Source organism: Anser anser (assembly GCF_964211835.1).
Source record: "Anser anser genome assembly, chromosome: 3".
Lineage (NCBI taxonomy): Eukaryota > Metazoa > Chordata > Aves > Anseriformes > Anatidae > Anser > Anser anser.
This window is the reverse complement of record NC_139722.1, coordinates 62,626,327-62,648,792: the sequence shown is the minus strand read 5'-3', so window position 1 is coordinate 62,648,792 and position 22,466 is coordinate 62,626,327. Positions and strand designations below refer to the sequence as shown.

The 22,466-nt window shown below is 43.2% G+C and overlaps 1 protein-coding gene across 10 annotated transcripts in view; it reads left to right on the top strand.

Moving 5' to 3' along the window:
* The window catches only part of MAP7 (microtubule associated protein 7), a 111,587-nt gene that overhangs the window by 16,492 nt on the left and 72,629 nt on the right, over positions 1-22,466 (top strand). Inside the window, exon 1 of one of the 10 annotated variants that reach the window (XM_083828377.1) lies at positions 13,686-13,797. The exons of 8 other annotated variants lie outside the window; for them this stretch is intronic. In XM_083828377.1, coding sequence (XP_083684503.1) covers positions 13,785-13,797 — 13 coding nt within the window. In that variant the 5' untranslated portion in view covers positions 13,686-13,784. Of the gene's footprint in view, positions 1-13,685; positions 13,798-22,466 lie in introns of those variants that run through there. One more of the 10 variants, XM_083828385.1, reaches the window with a different exon arrangement.

The window sequence follows — 22,466 nt, the reverse complement described above, 5'->3', positions numbered from 1 at the left end:
CAAAGGAATTATTTAGCCCAGTCTACTCAACCCCAGGCCACAACAGTAACGTGTCTGGAGGACAAGTGCCATGGTGATCGATGCAAGTTGATCTATTTTAACGAACAACCCTCACTCCCTGGGAAGGTGTGTTTCACAATGCGCTGTTTTTGCAGCCAAATGCTCCTTGAAACTCTCACACGTGAGTTTCACCTGCGTTGAAGCACGGAGTGGATGTTAATGGCTGTGGGTAAGACATATACAATGACGGTGAAGGAGGCTATGGGCAAATTTCATCTGCATTTATTTGCTTGTTAAACATCAGCAATGAAATTAGGGAATATTCTAAAACTTGGGCTTTCACACCTCATTGCTTGAGGCCAAGTATTTCTCTGTCAGAAGAGTGGAATCTGGTTTACTGAATTCCACAGAAATGTCCCATCCCACTGGTTTGTAGGTTTGAGTATGACAGCCATTGAACATCCACATTGTCCCAGACCCGTCCTTAATGATCTGTATGTGGAGATGTAATGGAACCACTTAGACAAGCTCGAGGTAGGAATTACTCGGGGTATCAAGCAGATCGTTGAAATTTGCGTTTCATACTGGCAGTTTCGGAAGAGAAGCACTTGAATGTTCGCTCCCATTTCTCCTTTACACGATTAACTTGCTGCTGATGGCTCGAACAAGCACCGTGACGTTCCTGTAGGTGCATCAGCCTCACCTCCAGGAAGGAGGATCCATGTCCTACCCAGTGGGGAGCCACGGCTGGGGTTTGGGGCGGGCTGTGTGCTGGAACAAATCCCGAGCTGCTGCGCCAGGGCTGACAGCCGCACGTAGCTGCCCTGTGTCATGGTTTGTTTGGGCTGGGGAGCTGATTAGTGGGTTTGGACCAGAATGCACCTTCTGTGGCTTCAGTGGAATCCTTATTGTTTGCCAGATACGTTTAAAAAATAATAATTGTTCCCTATTGTTAACGCTGGCAAGTAGATTATCTCCCAGTTGTTTCAGATCTGCTGATGCCTCCTTTTATAATGAGGCATGTCAGCCTCATAGCCATGTCTCCAAAATCAGGAAGACAGGTTGAGTGTTTGTGCCTTGAAGTACTTCTGACTTTCTTCCGGCCTTCCTAGGTTTGCCCTTTAGCTTTGTAGAGGCCACACATTATTCTTCGGGGATCAGCCGTGCTTCTGTAGCTTCAAGTTCATGTCAGGGGCGTTCTGATCTGTGGAGTTTATCTGTGCAGGTGCCAACAAGGGAAAGTGGGTTCGAAATCAAGAGCTTGAGCAAATCAAGCACACGTGTCTGAGACTGCTGGGAAGCAAAATGTGGAAAGCAGCAGACTGCAAGTCACAGGAATCCTGCAGTTGGTACGTCCTTCACTTCAGAATAGCAGAGCTAGCCGGAGCACTCCTTTTCTGGTACTAGTGTCTGTACAGCTGGCTGCGGGGAAGGCGGGAGTTGCCCGTGACAAGTCACAGTGACTCCGAGCTTCGTCAGAGGAACAGCAGATGAAGCTCTTATTCCCCCTTGCTGCTTAGTCTCTTGTTGGGATTAAGCAATTTTTACAGCTGCAGGAACAGGTTGTGGATTTACGGTTTTCCCTTAACCTCAGTGAATTGTTTCTAGTAATGTCTTTTGGAGGCCAGATTTAAAATCAGCTTGGAAGAGGAAGCAAAGAGTCAATTTGCTGAGGAGTTGAGTTACCCCAAAACCTCAACAACCCCGGAGAAATACCCAAGGTACTTGGAGTCCCAGAAGGAACTCGTTAATGCACTTACAGAGTTAATTCATGGTCCGAAGGCCCGGTGAATGACAGCCAGTCTTTATTTTTCTTTTTCTGGTACTGCTACAGTCTGAACCTCCAGTCATGCCTGTTAATTGGCCTAGTCCCTCACACGGAGGTTGACTTTCACAATCAACTTTCTTCTGGGTTGTCTTCTTACATCTGAAGCAGATGCAGGGAGACCTGTCCTACGATCTGCCATGCCAGGTACAACTGCTCACAGATCTCTCCTGGGATCTGGTAACGATTATAGTTTAGCATTGGAGTGTTGTAGAGCAAGATTTAGGGCCGTTGCAGTCCCCTGCAGCTAGGAAAAATACTCCAGCTAGTGGAGCTTTGTATTCAGGAGAGCCCTGCTGCAGCCCTGTGCCGTGGCCACCTGCTGCTGCCTGGTGCGTGGTACTGGAGATGTGCTCTTCCTCTCCTTGTCAGGAACGGGGGTGCCTCTGAAGGATCCGAGTGTGGTGGATGGCACAGAATGTGCTAAGGAGGATTTTTATCTCCTGTATGCCGAGAGGAGATGAGGAAAAGGAGTGAGGAAGCAGAATAACATACTTTTAAAAATAACATTTCTGAATTTTGATTTGATTGTTGGGAATATGATTGTAGTGCTGATGCCTTGCGGTGAGCCCATCTGACTAGTAAAAACTCCAGTGAAGAGTCCTGTTTTCAACTGATTATAAATCTCCTAACATCCTAAAACCTATCAGTAAATTTGCTGGAAGGCTTGGTTTTCCTTTCTTGAGTTCCAGATCTTTTTCAGCTTCGCTTTAAACTCCTGCACGAGCAAGTTTTATTACGGAACGGCTGACTGAACTTGGTTCACACCGTTGTATCTGAGCACACAAAGCTCCTGTTTCTCAATTCTGTTTCAGAAAGCTTTTCAGACAGCTGCTTTGGAAATGCAGGTTTATCCAGTTACCCACCCTTGACATGAGGAATCACTCATTTATGCAGCCAATTTTAGGGTTTTTTCTTTTTCAGTTTCCTCATTATCTGCGTGCTGACTAATGCAGTAATGAATATTACAATACGAAATTTTGGCACATATGCTGAGGCACCATGAATGAGATCAAACGTGTCTGAGCTGTTTTGGAGGACACATAGGTGTGATGTGAGTGGAGTTAGCACCCGACTAACGTCTGAGCGCAGCGGTGGCAGCGTGGTGGAAAACAAACTGCTGAACTCTCTTGCTTGCCATTGCTCCTTAACTGCAACTGCTATTTCACTGAGAAATGTCAGGTGAGGAATGTGCACCCCATCCTAGACTTTCAGTCCACACAAACTCTCTAGACAATGCTACTTTCACATTTTACGTGCATTCCCCTTTGCTAGAAAAAAAAAAAAAAAAGAAAGCTTAAAGTTTGTAAGAAATGCTTCTGCAGCCATCTAGCTACGTTACCCTACTGGGTTTAGTTGCAGTCTGAACTGCAAAATAGGAGAGGAATGGGGTGAAGAAAAAGCAGATGGCAGCAGCCATCTGTAAACCAGAAAGGACAGCAACAACCAGCTGCTGAGCGAGGTATTGGCAGTAAAACCGGGCTGCAGACCAAGCAGCACTTGCCTGACACTGTGCCTGGGTTATCAGCATTTCAGTGTGTTCTCGCACTTCCAATTTGCTTTTTCTGAAGTATTGCATAATGCATTTATTTACTTCTGCGCCAGGCTTCTTATTCACCGAGTTATTCGCACATTGAAGTAACAAAATGGCTCTCAGTTTGTGTTCAGGGAGTTTTTGTGAGCATCCCTCTCCCCGTGAGTTACCTGGATTGCTGCTCTAACCCACGTTAGCCAAAGTGTTCCTCGCACCACGGTGATGTTTATGGGCGCCTCCTCTTTCTGTTAGGCATTTGTTTAATCACTATCCTTACAGGTTTCACTTGTTTGCAGCATCTACACAGTGAGCAACACTCCAAGGCTGGAGTTTTTAAGGTCACAGTATGAGGGACTCATCTTCATCTCCTGTGAAATGAAGGCAGCGTGTCCATGGTCGCAGTGTGTTGGAGTTTCTGAATCAGCTCCTGATCCCAAGGTGTTCACAGCAGGGATTTATGCTGCAAACAGGCCCTGCTATTGCTTGGCAGAGACAGGAGTTCAGTGTGCCTTGCTGCTACTAGAAGCTCTCTTTAGCACTCAGTGAAAATTTAGCTTAAATTTTGAGTAGAGTGCTGTCCTTTGGCCTTTCTCTAGAACTTGATTTTGAAACTTCCTTAAAATTGTCCCAGGGCTTGGTTCCAAAACAGATCTAGAGCCAGTAGCAAGCTCTTGATCACTACTCTAGTCCTAGATGGTGAGGCTGTAGCTCTTTGCCATAAATCAGAAAAAGATGGTTTGTGCTGTGCTGGCAGAACGTGGAAGTCTGCAGGCCCGTTTTTAGAGTTCTCAGACAGATGTACTGCTTTTTGTTTGTTTAAGTAAGGGGAACATAAATAGGGCCTTGTAAACTTTACCTGGTAAGGAACCAAAAGCTTTAAGAGGGGGGTCTGTGTTAGTGAAAGAGATTACCATCGTCTGTTCGTTACCTTTCTCTCGTTGGCCCTTGCGATGTCTCTTTGGAGATGAGATGCCTGCTCGTGAAACGATGTAAGCTAACATAGTTTTAGAAAGAAACAGGCTAGGGAACAACCTGAGGAGAAGGCTTATGTTTGTGATGTTGGTGACGTCTGTTCTCATCATCAGTCCTTCACCACAGCTAAGACTTTTTTTTATTATTATTATTAATGATGCTGTAGAGTATCTGAAGTGGGTTGGTAGAGTTACTGCATACTAATAAATGGGATGCTCTGTGGAGTCAGCAGGATCCAACAGTTGTAATTCAAAGTAAGACTTCCAATTTTTTTCCCCTGTATATAAAACCTTCTGTAGTGTATATCGGGGAGGCTTTAATATTTTTGAAAGCTTTTGTTCTTCCCCCTTCACAACCGATTCTCTGCCACACAGCATCCAACTTGAGGACCTGCTCACTTTGGCACTGAATGTGAAAGTACAATGAGGGAGGAGGCTGGGAATGAGCAACAGTCATGAAAGGCAAGAGAAAACACAATGATATAACTACAGCGCATCATACAGAAGCATGTTCCTTGCTTGGGGGAGGCGTGTTTTAGTTATAAAGCAACTGTCTTCTGAGACTGGTTGTTGGAAAGTCAGGTATTGATTAACAGTCCTTCAGAGAGCTGTGCTGCAATGACTGCCTTTTGTGCCTTTTCACGTCAAAGTTCTTGTGACAAATATCACGTCTAATAACATTTTACAGGAACAATCTCTGTTTCCCTCTCTGGGGATGGGAAATTCATTTCTGCAGGACTTCCTAACAACAGTGATTACAATAAGAGCTTTCCCATCTGACTTGAATATTTCAGGCTGACTAGGGATTATTGAATATTACTCTGAAAAACAGCCAGACAGGGAAGCTTTAATTACTTGTGGCTGAGCAACAGTGCACTGACTTCCCGTTCTCTGTACAGCACTTTCTCCTTTTCTTTTGACCCAGCCTATCTGGTTGTCATTTTGCTCTGGTATTTAAATTAGATGGCATGCTCCAAAAGTGCTTCCTATGTAGCATAGTATAACATATATATATATATATATATTTATTTATTTATATAACACAAAAAGTTTTGTTTTTTACAAAACGAGGATGTGATGCTTTGCCTGTAAACCTTTTGAGAAGACTTTTCTACATGCAAGTATTAAAAGATGTTGTGAAATCACTGTAGGCATAGCTTAGACTTTCATTCTGCATTGTGCTCTTGGATCATTAAATGGGGAAATCCAGTGGGATCTGGCTTTCCTGTTATATAACAGGTACTGCTGCCCAGTTCCACATGCTGAAGCCACCTTCCAAATACCTTTACTTTTTGCTGCTGTAAAGTAGTGCAATGCTGGATAACATCTTACGCTTTAGTTGAGCAAATCAACCACATACTGTGACAGAGGTGCTTTGCAAGCCATCATTGACAAATATTTCAGTACTTGAAATCTGATTATTTGAGGAAGAAAATAGATAAGCGTTGTGAAGGCATTTTTTTTTCCCTCTAGGTAAGCAAAGTAGGAACACTTACATACTGGGACAATGTGAGGGTCTCCCTCTCTCTTTCTCTCTCCATAAATCATATGACAAGCTTTGGCAAAATGAAACACAAAGTGTACAGACCAAGATTCTAGATCCTGTTCTTGCTCTGTTAAAATTCAAGTATTTTTCTTCTGAGATGGTAGGGAAAAGTCCTACTAGAACACTGCCCGTAGTAGTTAACACCTAGGTAAGCACTGAATTTTGTAGTCTGCTGTCACAGCTGATAAGACGTCCAGTGGTATCAGGTGGCACCCGCTATGGCTCCACTAAAGCACTTCAGTTTATGAGCATTTAAAAATCTAGGCTGCTTTCCATAGTCCTTAAAACCTTTTCCAAAGGTATTTTAGTAAAGCCCTATCTGAATGGGAGTTGAAACTGAGAATTAAAAAAAGGTGTGAGGAAAAACAAGACTTAGTGACCTTGAAGATTTCAGCGTATTGGATGGGATGATTGTAACCAAATAGCCTGCTCTTCTCCAAGCCACAAGTGACTTGCAGAGCTGTCATCTTGTCCTTTCTAGGTGTAACTTATGGCTAGAGCAGAGTTAAGTCTGTCATAAGAAGGGGTGCTACCTGTGGTGAATGTTAATTGTAGAGAAGTCTGTTTTGGCAAGAAAGTTTAAGATAAGGCTTGTGCAAAACCACTAAAAAGGCTCGGCCAACTTCGTCCCCGTTGTAATTCTTCTGAAGTAGTGAATTTGGCCTCCTGTTTTCAGGCTTAGAGCACTTAGTTTTTCTCATGGTAATGAGCTGAAAGTGCTCAAAAAAGTGCTGAAAATGCTGCTTATTTGGTCTCTCTAGCTTATTTATTGAACTGAACTGCATTTGGCAAGTAAATAATTAGTTGTCTAATTGTTGCTTGAAAGAAAGTACCTGTACAGTATCCACCTCAAAGAATGAGAAAACTTCCAAGGGCAGGTGTATCTCTCGTACCTGAAGCTGCCTTGAAGAAACTGGTGGAATTACAGGATCAGAATCATTTAGGTTGGAAAAGACCTCTAGGATCATGTAGTCCAACCTTTAGCTTCTCACCAGTCTTGGATTCTCAGATCTTGTTATCTTTTGAATTAAATGGACTGCTTTGCAGCCTGACTATCAAGGTATTGTGCTTTTTGAGCTGTGGTGGCCTTGAGTAGACTCAATTCGACTCTACTGCATTTACTTTACTGTGAGCAGGTTATCATGAGTCAGAGAGGGAGGTGTTAAAAATGATGGGGTTTGGATGTCATCCAGCGTGTATAAAGCTGGCACTTTCGAACACAGAAGCTAAAAGCGATTGTACTGGTGCCATTGGCCTGCGCCTTAGAGATGGCATCACAAAAACAGTGGTACACTCAGTTCTTTGGTGTGTGGCTTCTAAAGTTTTAATTATTAAATAATGAACCCATCTCTAAAGTCATTGGCTAGCTTTGAAGGCTTGGGAGGTTTGGGGGGTTTTGTTTTGTTTTGGTGCAAGTACTCTAACTTGTGCTAATGAGGCTGCTGCTCTGAGACTAGGCTTTGGCTGCAGCCTCCCCACTGCCTGAAAAAACGTCTTGGAGAGTAATGAGGTGCCTACTTCTGCTACTGAATCAAATAATAATGTCCCATGGTTATTCAGGCTCTTTTCACAGGTCGAGTAATTGCTGTGTTTGATAATATGTGTTTTCTAAAATTTGTCTACCAAAATTCTTGTTCTTGTTCCTCAGTTCAGAGCTCTTTCCTCAAAGAGCTGGCAAACATACAGCTTTGCTAAACGCAGAAGAGACTGTTCTTTCTGCAGCATTTTGTCTCCTAGGAGAAAGGAGAATTTCTTGAAGGAAGTCACACCAGCACCCGAGGTGCAGTTCCTGATCGTTCTCCTGGAAGAACCCGTGGATGTGTAGTCACACGTAGTTGCAGAGGTGCTTATAACAAACGTGAGTGATAGTGCTTCAGCAGGGCGTGTGGATACTGCGCTGTAGTGCACATATAACATTTTGTGACATTACGCTGAGAAGTTATTTTGCAAAATGTGTTCATTTTGTAAGAAAAAGAGCCTACCTTGTGAACTGCTAGCTGAAGTTCCTGCATTTTTCCTGTGATAACGTACCACTGAAAGTAACTTTTTGGATTTCTTTAGCATGCATTTGTAGGAACTGCAATATGGTGGTAATAAAATGGAAATATTTTTAATTTGTTAATACTACCTAACTGCAAATTACAGTACTTCAAACTTCTGAGTTCTGTCCCTGTTTTTATTCTTACCAATGAATCATAAATACTCTACTACTTAATGCTAACTTCTTGCAACTAAAAGTATCCTGATTTTGCTCAGCAGTGGAAGCCATGACTATCCTGATGGCTGTCTACTGAACAGTGTAACAGACGTTGTTTAGGTACATACATTTATGGAATATTTATGGAATAACTCTTTAAATTCACTCTTCCTCCAGAACACTGGACAGGAGGGGAGCAAATCTCAGACTGAAGTCCTTTTTGTCAACCAAAATAGCTGTTTGTTTCCTTTTTTTTAAAGTAGGGTTCTGCGAATGTAGGACTGACTGAAATCTAAACGTGTACAACTATATAACACTTCAGCGTAGTAATGCTTGAAACCAAACTGGTATCTTAAGGCTCTTAATAGCATAGCTGATGCAGGTTCTGAATGTGTAATTGTGGGTGAAGAAGGTTATTTTTGCACAGTTGTATCACATGGTTGGGCACAGAGGATTGTTTGAAGGTCTCCAAGGAGGGAGACTCCACAACCTCACTTGAGCATCTGATGAATCTTCTCAGACTGCCTGGGTCATGTACAAGCCTTGTTCCTGGCAAATGGCTTATGAGGACTAGAAGAAAGATGTATTATTCATGTTCCTGGAATAGGAACAGTGGAGCACTTCTGCTGTCCTTCACTGCTGGCCAATTACCCTGCTGTACTCTTGTTCTAGCTATGCATGTTCTGAGCAGCTTGTTCCAGGACAGCCCTTGAAGTGATTTAACTGAAAAGGGCAGAAGGGATCTTCTCATTGTTCTTTTAGGTCTTGTGTCATCACACTCAGCTCTTTTCAGAAAATGTTCTTTGGGGTAAGGGGAGTGATTTAACATATGAGATATGCTCCGAGAGTCCCAGTGCTGTGATTTAATTGAGCTCCTTGGTGTTTTACATACTAGCTTGCTGCTGGGAGCTAGGGCATCACCGTGCTGAGAGCTAGGGCATCACCCATGCAGTTATGGACCTGTGTGATCCAGAAAAGGGTGACTTTTACCACAGGGTAAATATATATATATATAGAGAGAGAGTTTCACAGTCTCTTTTAAAAAGCAACAACAACAATAAAAACTGTATTATTTTTCTTCTAGGGAATAGGATAAAAGGACAGAACTCACACAGTAAGCCAGGAGCAAAGTTAACAGTACAGTCAGTACAGTCAAGGAGCCCTGACTTCCACTTATTCTCACCCTACAGTGAATACTGACTTTTGCAGAAAATAAATAGGTTGTATTCTTACTAGTAAGGGTTGGGTGGTGCTGGGGGGGGAGTGATTTGTTCAGGTTTTCAGGAGCTTTTTCTGTTAACGCACTAAAGAGTTTGGTGAGGACCTACAGTGGAAGCATGTGTCTTGTCAAGAGTTTCCAGTCCTGCAAATTTGACTGGCCGCTAATTAGCAGAAATTAAGCAATGAAAAAATATTCATCCATTCATGTTTTGATAAGTGAGCAATGAAAAAAAAAAAGAATAAACCTGTACTTGTATGGTAGGTAATTGATAGCTATTTTATTATGGAGATATTTATAGATGCAAAGGAAATGGTGACACTTCTGTTTTTAATTAATTCCACAGGATTAGGCTGTTCCTCACAAATAGGAGGTTTAGGCTTAGAAAATGGGAGGCCGGGTTCCTAAATACTGTGTCAAATAATGCTTTATCAGTGTCTTCTGATGAATACTGGTAGGCTGAAATGTGAAGGAAACTTCGCAAGGACAAACAGATTTCCTAATTTACAATGCTTTTAAGATGCTATCTCTGGAATCTTTTGTACTGCTTTAAAGGGAGATGGAGTGAAAGACAGCAAAGTGTATCCTTGAATTTTTCAGGTATTCTCAGGTTTTCTGGTATTTTACGTCTTTTCCCAAGCCCTCTTTCGTTGTGTAGACAGGTCTGTGCCGAAGCAGCCTCCTCCTCCTACATCTGTGCCGCCCTAGGCGCATGGTAGCTGTGTCAGAAATGCAGGCCAACAGGAGCGGCAGCTCCCGCCAGCCCCGTGAATGATTTCCCGTTCTTTCTCTTCATGTCTGTTCAACACCTTCTGTGCCGAACCTTCATGGAAGTTAAGTCTAGAAAGTTAAGCATTGAGTTAAAACGGTAGCTTGCCCACTAAGCAAATACAGTGCCGCCATCGTACTGCTGCTTTTATGAGGGCAGGATAAAAGCTGTGATAATGTAGGTTAATGTTTACACTTTAAAGGCTGAACTTTAGCACATGGGAGCCCTAGACTGTCTCGGGGAGCTGAAGAGAAGTCGAATCCCTCCTATTCCTGTTTGCAGCGATCCCAGGCAGCCTGGAGGGTGCAGCATCCAGAGAAGAGGAGAGGCTGGTAGCCCTTCAAGTGACAGGCCTGTGGCAAGGCCTGCCGGTTAGCCATGCAGGCTGCGGGTGGAGGCTGCGCTTCTTTTCCTCCTGCTTCACCTGAAGGTGAAGCCTTGCCGGCCTGTGGAGGGTGAACCCCTGCTAATCCGGGGAAATCCATGTTGTCTCGGTCAGTTGATACAGGCAGCGATCTCTTCGCCCAGCCTGCGCTCCCTTCCTCCAGGAGGTGAGGCGGAGGTAGCGCCAGAGGCTGCTGTCCTCTGCCCTGCGCCTCTTGCCATGGGGCTGGGGCGCTCCTCAGCTCGAGGGGCTGCCTCCAACGCACTCAGTGGAGCGCTGGGGTGCTGGAGAAGACAAGCCACGGGTTAGCCTGATGTTTGACGAGGGCCTGAGGGGCCGGTCTGGCACTCCGAGGTGCGTGACCCATCTTTGGTCCCTCTGAACACTTACCACGCTGGTCCTGACTTATTTAGCTCATCCAGCTTCTTACCTGGTCTAACCTGAAGGGGAAAAACATCAGCCGTTAGCTTTTCCTAATCTCTGCAGAAAGAGAAAAGTAGGAAGATACCACATTAAAAATAAAAAAATAAAAATTATGAAACCGAATAAAGAAAACATCCATCAAAGCTCAGGAGTCTGTAAACTCAATACTGTATAATATTAAAACAAACAAACAAGTACCTTTATCTTTACCTGGCCTTTTTGTAAAAACAACACATTCTAAGTATTTTAATGCACCCTTTTCCCCTTATGTTTTGTGCATATACATGTGCATTCCAGCTCTGCATGGAAATAGCTTTCAGATGACTGTCCCTTTTAACCTCAGCTTTTTCATGTTTATTAAAAATTAACTTCAAAGGTGTAAATTCAGCTTCTTCCCTCTTTCCAGTCCTGGCCCATTATGAAGGCTAGTGTCTAACCCTTCCTTGCGGCAGGGCTGCTCAGTCTTCCTGGCCTAAATGTATCTAGGGCATCCTGCAGCGGCTCTAGCACGCTGTGTGGCTATTTTTGGCAATGTAGCTTTTGTCTGGCAGTGCTAGGGAAGGATGGCATATGCTCCGTGCATACATGCTGTGCATGTGACTCATTTAAGGATGAATGATGCGGTTTAGTTTAAAAAATAAAAAAGTATATGTACTTATCAGTATTAAAAAAAAAAAAAGCTCTCTACGTAATGTTACAAAGCAAACAAATTAATCTGCTTGACTGCATGAAATTTCATTTTCCTTTTTTATGTAATTGTGTGCTCAGCGGACTGTGCATTAGAGGGTGAATTAGCAAGTTAATTTACCTTACGTGTCCATAAGAGAATAGCTTTTACGTCCTCAGGCCTTATGATCCGAACAGCAATGTGAATGTATCAGAATACACAAACACCGGTTTTTATTTTTAGAAGCACTGTAGCAAAGGGCTTGGTTTAACCTGTTCTCTCTTCAGATTTTTAGTTCTGTTTCACAGTCACTATCAATGGGGTTTTTTTGGACATGTTCTGAATGAGCTTGTTGTGTTTTCTTTAAAGTGTTTTTGTTTGCTTCCCATCCTTTAATATGTGCTGTACCTCAGGGGGACCTCTTGCAGAGCAAGTTACCTGCTCATCATCAGAACAAGGATGGAAGAATTAATTATAATTAAACGTCAGTATTAATAATCAAAGATAATTGATGCTTACACTCTGTAATTTGAGTTGCAAACTCAAAACAGAGCGTTTAGCAATCTGCCTCCCTAATGTTCCACAAAACCAAGCAGCTTCAGGCTCAGAATTTCCCAGGAAGGGCTCTGGAGCCTCAATTCTCCTGTCGGCCGTGGGGTAACCAGGTCCTCCAGCCAAAACTGGGGCCCAGTTGTACCAGTTGTGGGGCTGAAGAAGAAGGTTTGCACCAGAGAGCCAGCAATTTGAATAAACAAGATGCTACAAAGGGCTGAGGACAGAAGCGCCTTCAGGTAAAGGCCTGGATCTGAGCAGTGAGAGGTGAGGTGGGGTTAGAGCTCCGGGGGCTATCGCTGGCGATGGGTAGGGGGGAAGGCTGTGGCAGCACCGGGCCCCCAGCCCCACGCCAGGCCCGAGCTCTGACCGCTGCGGCCTTCCTGAGGGCACCGCCGTGGGGCAGCAGGCACAGCGCCCACGGGAGGTAGCCCTCCTGTGCCGCTGGTTTGGTTTAGCAAACTCTTACTGTGGAGCCAGAGTGTTTGTAACGCTGGAGGTGTTGAAATGGGAGGTCTAAAGGTGTCACCAGCTTGCTGGTGTGCCAAATCCATTTTTTATTATTTTGTTATGTACTTGAATTTTCATAATAAGGGAATCTCATAAGAGAATTACGTTTAGCCATAATACTTTGCACTGTAAGGTGCGAAATACTCATATGTAAAACATCATATAGAAAATGTGACATTCTAGCACAGGTATTTTAGTTTGGATTGGATACTGTTAGCTTTTTATTTTTATTTATTTATTTTTTTTCAGGAATGAAGAAAGTAATGTAGCCATTGTCAAGTTGCTAGTAACTGACTTGCTAAGCAGTGGACAAAGTATTGACATTAGTGACCGCACTGTGCTTTGTGAAAAAGCTCATTTGTTATCAAGCCAATAGGAGCACATCAATAATTGCCAATGCCTACAAAATGCCAGGTGACATAAAGTTGCAATACTAAAATCTTGGAAATACCTAAAAGAGCAATCTGCATGCATACATGTGCAAAAATCCTTCGCTAAAACAAGATTCCATCTTAATGTATTTTTTTTATCTTGAAATGCATCTCAGGTTTCTTAGTATTGCTGGGAGGTGATCCTTGCACGAAGCTGTCTGAATTTTCAGGGAGTCATTTTAAATGGCTGAAGGTCCGTCCAAGGCAAACATGGAGGCTCCGCTGCCCCACTTCTCCGTGTTACTTGGAGGCAGGCTGGAGCTGGCCGGCCGAGGCCTCCCTCCCGGCCGCGTGCGGCGCGATGGAAGTGGGGCAGTGTGGTAGGCAGCTGCCAGCACCAATAACCGGTGGCTTGAGCTGCTTAGCAGGGGCTAAGCCCAAACCTATTGACGCAGAGCGCAGGGAAGTACTCGGCAGACTTCTCCCCCTCCCTGCCCTTGTATATAATCTCATGATGCTGTGGATGTGGCAAACTCTGTTTTGATTGCTTTTTGGGCCAGAAATGGTGAGAGCGGGTCAGATTTGACCTCAAAGGGCTATTTTGATGGTACGCGCTTTCACGGTTCCTGAAGCTGCACCTTTTCTTTCCATGAAGTCTCCTTCTTTCTCCTCCCAGCTTGCATAATTGCCAGCCTGAATTTTTTTAAATGTAGGGTGGGAGGCTGAGCGAAGTCGTGCATATGAGGTGATACGGATCATGCTACGGACTCGCAGTAGACCTCTGCAGTGCTAGCGAATGTGCAGCACTGAATATAATGGATGAAATAGGTAAGCAGCTCACCCTTTGTATTTCCAGAAATAATCCTTTCAAATGGCTTCCCAATTAGAATTTTTAAAGAGAAAACTCAGTTATCTCTAGCCAGGGAGTGCATTTAGTCTTTTTCCCTATTTACTTTCATTTCTGATTAATTTTTAAAGAGTCTGATGTGATAAGGGGGTTGGGGAAGAGTAATCTGAGTGCAGTGATCTTTTGATTTTGATTTTCTAGGATACATTATCTAATGGGAGGTTTATGCAGTCAATGATAACAGTAAGCAGCAAAGTTATTTTGGGATGTTCAGTAGCTCAAAAGGGACTGTTTTGATGATATGTCGCTATTCTGTTTGCAAAGCATGAGAAACTTGAATGAATTATTGTCTTCCTTCAGTATCTGCTCTGTATAACTTTCTACATAATACTGATTGTTTTCCAAAGCACCAGACTTCTTTTAGTCGACTCTGGACTCTAAGTAGGCATACTCTGGGTATATACTGTAGATATCTACTTGCTCACAACTCTATTCAGTCAGTTTAATTAATTTTAACGTCAAATTTGTGAGACTGATGGATACAGAGGATGGTAATAAGCAAAACAGCAAGGGACCTGCCTATCTGTAATGAAATCTTTTATATGAGTGAAGGACTGTGGTTGCAAAAACTGCGACTGGTTTTTGGGGCGGGGATGTTGTGTTGTAGTAACTTTGGTGTGAGAAAATTTCGTTTTCTTTAGCTGCCCTGGGCAAGACAACTGAAGAAGGATGTTCTGCAGTGAGAAAGCTCTGTGAGAGGAGTTACTCCCCATGAGGAATTAGCAGAGCTTTTTGCAACTCGCAACTCTTAATCTTTTTAGTTATTCAAGTTTGTACATGCAGAGCATGGAAGCAAGAGTATTATTTTGTGTTTTTCCATTTATTAGCACTTAGCTTATTTTCTGGTGACTAAGCCTAGCAAAATTATTTAAAAATGAGTAAATTTGCTCTCTTGGATGAAGATGCTTTTTTTGCTGTCACGTTTTGTCATGCAGCATGCCTGTTTTCCGCTTCAGTGGTTGCCTGGTGTGTTTACTCTGTAAGCTCTCAGGCAGAGCTGTTCTGCCATAAACTGTGGGCTGTGCCATGTTGGGGTCTGTTTTGTTTGCTGTCAGCTGTCTCTGAAATAATACAAGAAAATGCATTTGATTCATTAATATGAATATATTCAATTTCTTTTTTCCTGTGCTATGGCAAGTTCTACTTAACATACCTAAAAGTAGCCTGATATTTAATATTGGCTTGATGCTGGCACGCTTTATATGTGCAACACCATCACCGGGCCCTTATTTCCCTTTGTGGTGTTGCCCTCTGTAACACTGGTGCCAGCTGCAGCAGTGTTTTTTTGTGTGTGTCTTGTTTGTTTGTTTGTTTTTGTCCATTGGTGCCTGGCATGCAGGGCTCTGGTGCTGATATGGAGAGGTGGAAGCCAGCAACGGAGGGGTCAGCAGCTCCAGGTGTAGCCTTGTGTTGTGGTGCCTGATCTGATGTCTGCCACTGCCTTTTGCATAAATCATGGCTGTCATATCAGCCTTGTTCTGAAAGTGGATTGAGTGGAATGTTCCTTAATAATCTCCAAATCAAATTACGACAGTGAATTATCTGGAGGTTTTTTTGGATGCATTTGGGAGGGTGGTGAAACTTAGTGCTCCTGGAAATAAAGGATTGCTAGCACTATCTAATAACTCATTAGTGTACATATACACTTGGCTTTTTGCCCTGACGGTTACAAGAATCTCCTGTTTTTATTCTTGAGCTTAGGTTGTAGGCTTTTCCTCTTGGGAATGGAGGATTTAGGCAGGGAAGCAAGGGGATGCTGGGCTGTGGAGTAGCTGGGAGGTGAACAAGCCATGGCAGTAAGCTGAGACCACCAACCGCATTTCAGTGTAAGTAGGGAAAGATGGGAAAGGAAAGGCTTTAATTTGTTGTATCACTGCCAAAGTTTTTGGAAAATGAGTTTGTCTGAATTACTAATGTTGGTTGCAAAAGCAGTGGAATTCTGCAGCAATCAGACAATGTTGCAATATAGATAGGGAAGTCTGGTGTAATAAAAAAACATTGAAGGATGTAAACAGAGACAGGATTTTGTTATAGGGCTTTGATCGGAGAATTGATAGAAAACAGAGCAAGCCTTTAGGCTGTTAGAGCTTACGTTGATATAATTCCTTAACTGGTTATTTTTCAAAATAAACTGGAACATACTCATTGAATTTCCTAATTAAACAGGAAATTCCTGGGGGGGGGGGGGGGGGCTTTTTTATTATGAAAGATAAATATGGGGCTGGTATCAATTTCTTCAGTACTTTTATAAGAAAATACTACCAAGTAAGGCGTTAAGACTTCTCTTGCCATTATCCACTGCTGTGATGTACTTGTAAGCCGTGTAATAGAATCAGACTTGCTACAGTTTTTAAAGTGTATGTACAGGGACCAAAATTTGTAAATGGGAAATAAAAGCAGGGGCCGAGATTGTGCAAAATGACGCAAGAAGGAGAAAAAAAAAAGACTTGGAATAGATTTGCATATAGAAATGTTCTTGTGAATGTATTTCCTAGAATTTCTCCTCCTTTCCCCCATTTCTTCCTGCTGCACAGTTGCAAAGCAGATCTGTATAAACAGAAAGATGGCATTGAGCAGGGACAGCTGAAGGTACCATTACTATGAAACAGAAGGTTTGGCTCCTTGTTACCTCTCAAAATGAGGAATTGTGTAATGGATTCTAGCTTCACTTGTACCATTCTCAGTTAGGGTTAGAGTGATGTGATATTAGTAGGATGAAAAGCCCACTGTGCACCCCAAATAACTGAACAATTTCTTTGATCAAATGGGAATGATAATGCTTCTTTCCTTCCTTCTCTTTTTCCTACAAAAAATGTACAGGTTCCTTGGTCAAAAAGCAATAAAGTAAAATAAAAATCTGTAGATCAGAATATGGGTGGTGTAGTCGATTGCTCTTTTCTCTGTCTATAGAGATAGGATGAAAGACATTTTTTCCCAATGTATGCAGAGCAAGTGCCAGCTCAGGCAGAAAGCAGATCTGTTTCAGGCATCTGAAGCAAAGGAACCAAAATTAGTCTTTTTGTGTATGGATTTTTTTTTTCTTCTCTAAGCAACAGAAGACTTGAAATATGTTGCTCAGCAGCAGAACATATTAGAAAAAAAAGATATTTATTAATTCACCTGAATGAAATGGGTATGCAGCTTGTTCTTCGGAAGTGTGCAGTAAGTGCATGAAGCAAAACAACACTTTGAGATTTGGTAACAAATGTTCTTTGGAAAACTTCAGCATTAAGTTGCCTGGAAAAAAAAATCCAGTCTTTTCAATTGTACCATTTTGGAAATTATACTCTTAAATGAAATCCTGTGCATAGCTGAAGCGTAGCTGGTGATTTTATATGCTTCTTGTAGGCAAGAAAAACAAATGTGGAGGTGTTAATAAATGGCTGCTACTTGTACATACCTATTTTTAGAATATTATGTTTGTGGGTTTTTAAGATATCACAGGACATCAATGGGCACAGCAGATTTATAGGGTCATGTATCTTTGACTTTCAAGCTTAGGTGGTATTTTTAACACAAGGTAGCTGAAAAAGCATTTGAAACCACTGTCTGCTATTTTTAACATGTCTAGCACTTTAAAAAAATCCATATAATCCTCTCGAAACAGATGGCTACAGTGAGTTAAAATCCCACGCTAGGATTTGGGCTTTTACCTGGTGTTGAAACCAATGTCATGACAAAGGGATGTATCACTGACCTGGGAGGTGACAACCTATTCCGGACTTGTATTTAAAAAAATAATGTAAAAGCACAAAGCACATGGACTTCTGCAACAGTTTGCTTTCCCGATTTGACAAAAAAAAAAAACAACAAAACTCTCCAGTATTTACCTGTGGGAACTGTGGAGTCTCTCTGGATTTTGATTTGCCTGTTAATTTTATTTCTTGTAGTTCGTGCACTAGCACATCCTTTTCCATGCTACACTGGATTATGGAAGTTAGTGGTAACTAACTGTCCCTGAACTTCTTTAATGTGCGGGAAGAAAGACAGGAAGCTCAAGTCTTTCTTTAACTTCAAATCCTGTAATCACTTGAGCTGCCTAAGTGAAGGCAGGATTCAAACTCAAGTTTTTGTTTTAGGTAAACGCAAGGATGACCCAGGCAGGGTCTGGGGGACAGGGCTGAGGTGAGGAGGAAGGTGTCAGTATTGGTTTCGGAGCATACCTTTTTTTTTTTTTTAAAAAAAAAAAAAAGGCCATCTGTCCTTCGGCTGTATATAGAACAACTACTGTAATGTCCCTAGAGATGGTGACAAAGTGTTGGTGTTCTTGTCCAGATAACTGGAAATAATTTAACACAGTTGGTGATTAATAGAGAAAAGGCATACTGTTTCGGTGTGCTTGTTTCCTGCCTTTTTTAATGGTAAAAGGATGCAAACGAATGGGAAGTTAAAGTGTTGACACACGCTTAAGTTTTTACAGCACAGTCACTCACTGGATAAAATTTATCCTAGGTGGATCCCAGCAGTTAACCAGAGGTAGACCCGCCCCATCTAAATGCAAAACTAACTGCCTTTCCCCGGGTCACCACAAAATGCCACAACTATGAGGATCTGCTCTGACTGTTCAGCGATCTATCCACGTGGTGTGTACGTTTCAAAGGGGCGCATCCTGCCCTGCAGCCCCGCTGGGTACAGCCCAGCTGCTCCGAGGACACGCACGCCCCTCTCCTTCGCTGCTGCCAGCTCTCCATGGGGATGCTGGGCGCTTGTGCCTGCCTTCTCACCAACTTTCTTACCAACTGCAGCACTCGAGGAGCTGAAGTCATACAAATGTTGGCAGACAGAGAAATCTTAAGCAGTTTGGTGTAGAGCCAAGCAGTGCAGATCCTCCCTAGCAAGCTGAAGGACTGAATGTATATAGGATATGGAAGTTCCTCAAGAGATGTCAGATTCTTTATGGAAAGCTGAAGAAGTCCTTGAAACTGGCAGCTCACGGTATCTGGTGCTTCTAAGGCTCTTACTGCAAAGCCTACTTTAGTGTTCTTAGTTTCTTGTTCTAATACCTGCAAATAGCACTTGGAAAAGGCAGCAAGCGTATAAATACCTACCTTATTGATGACACATTACATTTTGTTTGGTGTCTTCTTGGTGAGACCTATATGAAAACATGCCTTAGTATGCTGGGAGTGTTTCTGTGTTCTGGTTAAAATGTAGGATAACTGGGCAACTCATAAGAGGGCGTGTGGGAGGTGTGAGCTGATCTTGAAGATGCATTCACTTGGGAAGCTGAGTTTCTCTGGTCTTCAGTGACAGGTTGCTGTTAGGCACGTTGGCACATGCTAGATTTAATCTCTAAAAAGCTGGTGATGTGACACAATGTTTTTCACTTGGCTCTCTGCTCGTTTTACCAAGAGGGAGCGTTTCAACTTGATGACGTGCCCTGCTCTCCGTTTCTAAATGCTGCTTCAGCTGACTGCCGCATCGAACTGCAGAGCAAGCACAGGGCGCATTAAGAGGGATGTGGGACCGGGAGTGGGAGACGTGGTGCTGTTACAGCCCCTAGGAACGTCCTGAACAAGAAGTATTGCTGCTGGGCCTGCCCGACGAGTAGTTTGGAAACTAGGTTCTCGTGAAATAACTTGATACTGCTACAGCCATGGTTGATTTGTGTTCTTTTAGCTGATGAAAATACAGTGTATTTGTGCTGAAGAGTGTTTTTGTTTTGTGCGGTTATAAAAAAAAAAAAAAATCTCTGCCGCTTTAGCCTATACTTATGCAAAAGTACAGGAGTACTGGTAGTCTCATGAGGACAGATTTGGATGGGGAAATTTATTACCTTTAATTAAATCATAACCAAGTCTTTCCTTCAGCTGCACTGAATGCAAATATAGCTCTTAATCTTACAGACTTTAATAGCCTGAATGCATCCATGGAGAAACACAGGCGATATTCCGTACGACTACAGCAGACTTCAAAACGATATGCCTAAACACGACCTGTAAGCAAGGCTGACGCTCCAGGTAGTCACTTTCTGCAGCTTTCACACAGCTGCTGAGAGAGACCCGGTCCCACAAGCCTCGTAGCCAGCGTCCCCGAACTCCTTGTGCTTAATGAAGGCATGCCCCCGGACACCGCAGGGCGTGCAAACTTACATGCACGAGCGTGGCCTCGTTCCGCTTGTCAACCTGGAGCGGGGGCCGTGACCATGGTCTGCGAAGCCTGCTCGTCTGTCCTGGGAAGAAGCTCTTTATGCATTCTAGTCGTGGCGAAATACATGTATTTGCAATAATAGAAGCATCTGCGAAATAAAAACACAAGACAGGGAAGCAGAGGTTATGTTCATCGGGGTCTTTCGTTGCTGCTTCAGCCTTGCAGCTGGCTGGCACGGTGGCCACAGAGCCTCTCGAGGCTGCTGTAGCGTTAAGTGTGTATCAGCATCAGCTTCTGCCCTTTTTTGTTAAAGGCTGCTATTCCAGTCTCCTGGGCACGGAGGAGGATGTGGAAGGGGTGAGGACAGGAAACAGCAGTAAGAAAGCTGACCCTCTCTTTTCCCTTTCCCAAGCCTGGGCTCAGCTTTCCGCTTGCTTTTCCCTTAGAAAGGCTTTCCCTCACCACATGGTGATTAGGCCTGGAGCTCACATGCTAATGCAGAGTGATTGTGTGATTTCCTTCTCCAACGCTTTTAATTAACATTTACATTGCTTAATCTACACAGCTCTGCCTGCCTGCATGCCTTCTCTTGTTACAGCCTCCTAAATAAGTGATTTAAGAATTTGATAATTATATACCTTGGAAAAACTCGACTGTATAATCATCTTGCTAGATTCAAAGCTCTCCTACTCGCTCTGTAGCTAGTTTTATGGAAAGACAGGTTATGATATTACTGATGGCAAAACTAGGAATGGATTCAGTGTTAGCCTTTGGGACTTCGGGCAGTCCGTTAGAGACTGAGGGAGCTGAAATCTCTTGGCAGTAAATTTTCTCTACCATGTGGAAGCAAGGGGGACTGCTTTGGGGTAGGAGAAGAAAGTATTTCTTGGTTGTTGGTTAAAAACTGTAAGTTTTCTGATTTAACTCAGTGTTGCCTTACTCTGTTCCTATCGGGTTTAGTCTCCAGCTCGTCGACATCAGCATAACATGAAGTGCTTCTGGAAATCTCACACTGAAATTAGTGGTACTACATTTGCCGATACTTCATTGTTAATATATATATTTTAAATAATGAGAGCTTCAGTTGTCCCATAACAAAATCATACTGTTGAAAGCATAGAAATCTGCATTTTTAAAATGCAGTCTCATATGAAACCGCCTTGGGATGGTTGCTGCAGTTTGTTACGTCCCTGGCCCCAACCCCTGCAGTTCGCTGACAACATCCGTGGCTGTTAGGGGGAGCTGCGTTTGCTCGTCCTTCCTCCACATCCAAAACTGTAGAGGCAGTACGCTCTTGCAGATGGTTTAATGAAGACTTGAAAAATCAACCAAAACAAACAAGCTCTCAGCCACCGAGGAGAGAGCTGCCAACTGTTACGTAAACGTAGAGAAATCCTTAGAAATCTGCACTAAGATGTCTACATTTTTAATACGCCGTTAAGCACTTAGCCTTGGGGAGGGGAGGCCTGCAAAAGGCTTTTTCTCCATCTTCTGAGTCAGTTCTGCTCAGCAACTGTTTCCCAACCAGTCCGTGTAAGCCTGAGTGAATGCACTGAAAAGAAATCTTCCTTGGTTTGTGCCTGGTTCATTGAACAAGGTGGCAGCTTAAAAGGAGGGGTGTTTCGTATTGCACGTCATGTCACCCTTCGCTTTTACCCCAGCTGACCTTTCAGCTCTGCAGAAGAGAACGCATCCAGCGATTAATCAGCCCGCGCTTATTATTTCAGGTCACTTGCGTGGCTTAGACAGAAGGGGGGAGAGGAGCAAAAATGCCAATGTTTTCAACCATTTGCTCGTAAGGGTAGGATGGAGCAGGACAACCTGGGTCGCCTGCTGCGTTACAGTAAGTCTTGGTGGCACGTTCCCTGTCGGTGGTGGTGCATAAATGCAGCTGGCTTGTTGGCTGCTCCTAGCAGCAGCCTCCGCTAGCTGCTGCAGCTGTAGGGGAAGGGGCTGCCGTGTCTTTGGGGTTGGGTTAGAGGCATGTTGGCTGCTGCTTTTTGTTCTACGCAAATTGTTTTGTGGTAGGAATCATTTCTAGCTCATGATCGGCGGAATGCAGTGAGCTTTGGATCTCATCAGGCATGCAAAGTATATGTTAAAAAATACAGGATTCTTCTGAAAGTAGGTTACAAATAAATATGAAGAATGAACACGTTATAGTTAATTATTTGTCCGGTGTTTCATGTGTTTAGACAACTAAGCTCTCATAAGATTTGTTTTGAAAGTTTTTCTGGGGAAAAATGTTAACTAGTCCTAAGTAGTGACGCTTAGCCAGTAGTGAGCTTGGTATGTATTCAAGACTTTCTGGATGATACTACTGAAATTCAGGAGGGGTTTTTTTTTTCCATTTAACTGTTGTAGTTTCTTCCGATTTGTAGCTAATAAGCCCAGAGGAGGCCACAGTTGTTCCCTGTCTTTCTGCCCTCGTGACTTACTTTGCTGTCATGTTCCATCGGACAGGACTAAAGTAGAAGTCTGCTCTGCAGCAGTTACAGAT